The sequence below is a fragment of the Alexandromys fortis genome, unplaced genomic scaffold (genome assembly GCF_014885135.2).
Source record: "Alexandromys fortis isolate MF-2015 unplaced genomic scaffold, M_Fortis_MF-2015_v1.1 scaffold_220, whole genome shotgun sequence".
Classification (NCBI taxonomy): Eukaryota; Metazoa; Chordata; class Mammalia; order Rodentia; family Cricetidae; genus Alexandromys; species Alexandromys fortis.
Window position 1 is genome coordinate 342,397 of NW_026068099.1, and position 6,370 is coordinate 348,766.

The 6,370-nt window shown below is 43.4% G+C and overlaps 1 protein-coding gene across 3 annotated transcripts in view; it reads right to left on the minus strand.

Moving 5' to 3' along the window:
• Mreg (melanoregulin) overlaps window positions 1-6,370 on the minus strand; it is an 81,952-nt gene that overhangs the window by 55,119 nt on the left and 20,463 nt on the right. For all 3 annotated transcript variants that reach the window (XM_050123806.1, XM_050123805.1, XM_050123807.1), the window contains exon 2: window positions 4,189-4,348. In XM_050123806.1, coding sequence (XP_049979763.1) covers window positions 4,189-4,348 — 160 coding nt within the window. The remainder of the gene's footprint in view (window positions 1-4,188; window positions 4,349-6,370) is intronic.

Sequence of the window (6,370 nt, forward strand, 5' to 3'; positions counted from 1 at the left end):
CTTTTTTTTTTTTTTTTTTTTTTTTTTTTGGTTTTTTGAGACAGGGTTTCTCTGTAGCTTTGGAGCCTGTCCTGGAACTAGCTCTTGTAGACCAGAGCTGGTCTCGAACTCACAGAGATATGCCTCCTGAGTGCTGAGATTAAAGGCATGCACCACCACTGAAAAATGCCTTTCTTACCCACTGGCTTCACCAAACCATACGCAGGCTGTGGGCAGACTTCATCAACGCTCTCTGAAAATGGATCTAGATTCAATCGCCAGTGCTGTGTGTTCCTTCCACATTATTTATTGTGTCTTGGGACTCATAAAGCTCAGATTCAAATCCTGACTTTAAACTTAACAGGTATGTGGCCTTGGGTAAGTTGTTTAAAGTGGCAACAAGAACAATTGCTTGCTTCACTGAGTTCTTACAAGGGCATCCTGAGTTACAAAATTGAGAGGACTAGTGCTAAACACGGTTCATTATCGTTATCTCGGACAAATCAGTGTGCTTACTGATTTTACTTTTTATAAACGAATAAATCAATTGCTTCAATAATAAACCACAATCATGAAGCTCCTTAGAACCGAGCACTATATGAAGCAGAAGCAGTTCAATGAGCCTCTAAGGACAACGATTGCCTGACATGAGGATGAGACCGTTTGCTCATTCTCAGTCAGACAGAAAGCAAGCACTTCTCAGCATCCTTCAAGGAACCGCTTTTTCACTCCCTGCGGGGCTGTCAGTGTGTCGTTTCTTCTGCTCAGAGTCTGGTTCCCATCAACGCTTGAGGGCTTGCATAAAAGCAAGTGAATTCTGTCTGTGAGATTCAAATGATGTTACTTTTCATATTTTTTGGCTCTGCCAGTTAAGTTGGGAGCCTTTTCTTCATGCCTTTCCATGTGGAGTAAGTCGATCTTAACTATACGCTGTTCTCCCGCAGTAGCTCAGGCTCAGTGCAGAGACTGCAGCTAGCACACACACTGTCCTGGAATTATTTTTCATTATTCAGAGGATGCTAAATATGAATGCTCCCGGGTCTTCGGTACTGATGTTACTCAAGGAGAGACACTGTTCAGCTCCCTTCACATACTGTTTGAACTTCCAAACAACACATGTGAAAATTATCTAGCATTCCTTTTATTAGGTGGAATTTTATTTTTAAAGCCCAGATCGTCTGTTTTATTAACACCTGTACCAAAGCTATCCTTCTTGAGAGAGGAAATAGCATAGTAATAAGTACAGAATTGGACTTAAAATACCAGCTTACCAGCTTTCTAGCTCATCTTAAAACACAATGGTGAGTCCATTGTGCCATCAGGCTGGACAAAGGGATAATTACAGTAGAGTGGACGCCATTCTATATGTCCTCATGTATCAGCAATCTGTTAACATTTGGGTTAGCTGGCAAGTTTCCTAGTATAAGGGTTTTTTTTAATATTTATTTATTATGCATACAATATTCTGTCTGTGTATATGTCTGCAGGCCAGAAGAGAGCGCCAGACCTCATTACAGATGGTTGTGAGCCACCATGTGGTTGCCGGGAATTGAACTCAGGACCTTTGGAAGAGCAGGCAATGCTCTTAACCGCTGAGCCATCTCTCCAGCCCCGAGGGTTTTTTTTTTTTTTAAATCTGGCTATTTTATAATGAAAATGAAGATTTTTCAGTTTCACTGTAAAAAGCAAAAGTTCTACCATTTTAGGGCCCACATTCTCTGCATGGCAGTAACTGTCTGGAGCTCAGCCACCTGAGCCCGTGGAGACAGCACGAGTCCCTAATGCCATCCAGGGTGCTGGGTGGGGGAGGGAGGGGAACTACATCATTCACTGATGTCCCTTTAGACCTAATCCCTGGGGCGATCTCAGATCTCAACCTCCATTCTGTACCCTCAGGTGTTCTTCCTAGATCCCAATTAAATTGTTTTGTTTTATATGTATGAGTGCTTTGCCCGCATGTATGTACATGCACCATGTGGGTGCCCGGTGCCCATGGAGGCCGGAAGACACCATCAGATTCCCTGGAACTAGAGTTACAAGTGGTGGTGAACCGCCATGTGGGTGCTGGGAATTGAACCTGATCCCTCTAGAAGAGCAACTAGGGCTGTTAACCGCTGAGCCCATCCCTCCAGCTCCATTGTAAATGTATAGGCTGTGATGCAGGAATGCAATTCCTGAGAAAGACACATCTCACCTAGGTGTCAAATGCAGCATGACTTCTAATAGCAAAAAAAAGGAATTAAATCTCAACAGCAATATGTACTGGCTGAATAAACAGTAGAAAAATCCACGCACCAGAATACCAGAAAGCCTCCAAACACAATAAAGAAAATGTGAGCATACAGAAATAGAAATGTGTCCAGAACACATGAAGCAGAAAAAAAACAAGGTGCAGAAGACTATGTGATCTACAGTCCAATCTGTGAGAAATGAATAATTCATATGCTTTCGTTTCACCTGTTGAAAGATACAGCCATCTTTTATTAATCATATTACTTTTTTGCATTTTTCTAAAGAATGGGAAGCCCTGTGAACAGATATCCAAAGCTCTTCATGTGTGGGAACCATCAAATCTTCATGGTATTTCTCTGGTTATTTTTCTTAGTGATAGTCTCTGAGAGTCAAGCTTGACATCATTTCTTTTTTTTTTTTTTGGATTTTCGAGACAGGGTTTCTCTGAAGTTTTTTTGGTGCCTGTCCTGGAACTAGCTCGTATAGACCAGGCTGGCCTCGAACTCACAGAGATCCACCTGCCTCTGCCTCCCAAGTGCTGGGATTAAAGGCATGCGCCACCACCGCCCGGCTTGACATCATTTCTTGAGCAAGAAGAAGAAAAAGACAAAAAACAAGCAAACAAGAAAAAACTCCAGGTGGCCCTCGGCCATCCATACCTGGCTCGCTTCGGAAGCTGCACTTGGGAAGTGTTCTGCGGCACCTGTTGCCTCTTCTACTGTCATTTCAGACACACATAGAAGATGGCACAAGAGTCCCTCCCAGGAGGGCTGCAGGGCTCAGCTGCAGACAACCACCTCCTGGGATCCGCTACAGGAACCAAACCACACCAAAACCAAGACACCAGAACACATGCACTTCTAAAGCCACCCGTAAAAGCTGGGCAAGGTGATGCAAAGGCAGGCAGATCTCTGTGAGCCCCGGGCTAGCCTGGTCTACACAGTGATTCCCTAGTCAGCCGAGGCTAAGCTCTGAGACCCTGTATCAAAGCACAAATCAAAACTATCTGAACTATCTGACTGTGGCTTGTTGAACAACTGGAAAGATAAGAGATGATTAAGACTTCAAGTCATCCTCACTGTTCTCCAACAGCACTGCCTTATATGCAGTCTGTACTACTAAGTTAAAAATGAGTCCTGTCAAGGTGGCAAGCAAGTCGACCAACACTAACCATAACTAACAAGTACTAGTGCACACTGCTAAGATACTTTTCTTTCATGTCACACAACTTATCTATAGGCTGAGTCCCTACCACAAGGCAGGACGAGGCAGGAACAAGAACTCAAGACCAGCCTAACCACCCGACCGTGTAGTCCTGCCCATTCTTTTCCAGCCTAACCACCGACCGTGTAGTCCTGCCCATTCTTTCCTTCCAGCTGGTCTTCTTTTGTTTTGTTTTTCTGAGACAGGGTTGTTAGCTCTGTACGTGTGGGCATGTATGAGCACACTCACCATAGCCTCAGAGAACCACCTCTGGCATCGGTCCCTACTTCTACCTTGCTTGAAACAAGGTTTTTCTTGCTCATCACTGTGTATTCCAGGCTGGCTGGTGCATGGGCTTCTGGCAGTTCTCCTGCCTCTAGTGGGGGCGTACTACGATTACAGACTCGTGGGAATGCAGCTGTGGATTCCAACACAGGACCACAGGCTTGTACAGTGAGCACCTGACCCCTGAGTCATCTCTCCACCCTTCCACCTTACCTTTTGAGACAGGACCTCTCAGTGAACCTGGAACTCACTGAGTCAATAGACTGACCCAGGGATCCTCCTGTGTCTCAGCCTCTCCAGCACTGAGATGACAGGGACGTACTGCCATACCCAGTTTTTTTATATGAGTTCTAGGGTATCAAACTCGGGTCTTTATGTTCACACAAGAGGCTCTGTACTGGCAGAGCCAAGGTCCGCCCTGGCCCTATAATGGCAATTTCTTACCATGTACTTTCAGCTGTACATAGTAACATCTCAGAAAGTGCTTACCTCTGAGTCTTTAGTCTGCTGATTACGAATGACTATCAGATTATACAAGATCCTGTCATCGTCTGCCTCTGTGTGGGACACATCATGAGGCATACTCCATAAATTCTTTTCATCATCCCTCTCCAGAGTTGCTCCAAATGAGGAATACGGATTGTTACCACTGTGAAATAAAGAAAGAAAGCATATGAATTGTGTTAAATGCATGTATTATATCTTATATTTGTATTTTAGAATATAAATAGAAATACAAATTACAACAAAAAGAACCTAAGTTATTTTTCATAATTAAGCATAAACACAATACAATTAACAAAATTAAGCTCTTTGTTGTTGTTGTTTTGTTATTTCTTTGTTTTGTTTTTTTGAGACAGGGTTTCTCTGTGTAGCCTTGGTTGTCCTAGAACTAGCTCCATAAATCAGGCTAGCCTTGAACTCAAAGATCTACCTGCCACTTTAAAAATAACCTAAAAGGGGCCGGGTGGTGGTGGTGTACGCCTTTAATCCCAGCACTCGGAGGCAGAGGCAGGCTGATCTCTAGGAGTTCGAGGCCAGCCTGGTCTACAAGAGCTAGTTCCAGGACAGGCACCAAAGCTACAGAGAAATCTTGTCTTGAAAAAAAAAATTGCCTAAAAGGGATGATAAGAGGGATCAGCAGATAAAGGTGCTTGCTGTCAATGTCTGATGTCCTAAATTCAATCCCTAGCATTTACACAAAGGTCAGAGCCAACTCTAAAAGTTGTCCTCTGACCTGTACAAGTGCACTGTTTAAAATAACATAGAACAGTCAGGTATGGCAGCACATGCCTACAATACCAGCACTTGGGAGGCAAAGCAGGACAATCACATGTTCAAGCTCAGCCTGGACTATACAATGAGACTCTGTCCTCCAAAACCAAGAATAAATAAAAACAAAATCGATAAACAGTAAATAATAAAAATGTTAGAAAACTTATAATCACATATATAGACAAGAAATGATTACTACAGCTAAACAGGAAATTTAACACTAGGTATCCCAACTGAAAACCAACACAACTTTTACTGGCTTTGAGGTCAAGGACAAACTTGAAGTGTGGCTGACCCTGTAGTACAATGGGAGAGCATTGTGCTAGGGCATGGGTGTGATCCCTAGCAACACACACACACACACACACACACACACACACACACACACAAAATTGGGGCTGGAGAAATGACTCAGTAGTTAAGAGCACTGACTGCTCTTCCAGAGGACCCAGGGCTCTTACAGAGGACACGGCGGCTCACAACCATCTTTAATTCCAATTTCAGAGGCTCTGGCCTCTGTAGTACTAGGCACATTTGTGGCGCAGACATACATACAGGCAAAAGACTCATATACATAAAATAAGAAAAAATATTATTTGTTTACTTTTACGTGCATTTGTTTTTGCCTACGCTTGTGTCTGTGTGACAGCATCAGATCCCCTGAAACGGGAGATACTGATTAGTTGTGAGCTGCCATGAGGGCAATGGGAATTGAACCCAGGACCTCTGAAAGAACAGTCAGTGTTCTTAGCTGCTGATCCCTCTCTCCAGGGTCACAAAAAAAATTTTTAAACCCTAAACAACAAATATACACACTCAATTACTTTCCATGATCAAAAAGCATGATAAGGACGAAGAATCTCAAGTGCAGGCTGGAGTGATGGCCATATTAAATGATATATTAAAACATTCTGACCCGGAGAGACAGTTCAGCAGTAAAGAGCACTGGCTGGTCTTCCAGAGGACCCAGGTTCAATTCCAAACATCCTTATGGTGGCGTAAAACCATCTGTAACTCTAGTTCCAGGGGATCCAGAAAACTCGTTTGGCTTCCAAGGCTACCAGCTGTATAAAATACAAGCAGGCAAAATACCCATATACATTTCTTTGTTTTGTTTTAAATTGGGGCCAGGGACAGTGATGCACACCTTTAATCCCAGCACTCAAGGGGCAGAGGAAGGCCGCTCTCAATGAGTTTGAGGCTAAGTAGACTGATCTACCTATCAAGTTCCAGGCCAGTCAAGTGGAAACAGAAAACAAAAAAACAGCTGGGCTGTGGTGGCGCCTTTAATCCAAGCACAGGCAGGTGCATCTCTGTGAGTTCAAGGTCAACCTGGTCTACAAGAGAGTTCCAGGACAGGGTCCAAAAAAAAAAAAAAAAAAAAAAAAAAAAAAAA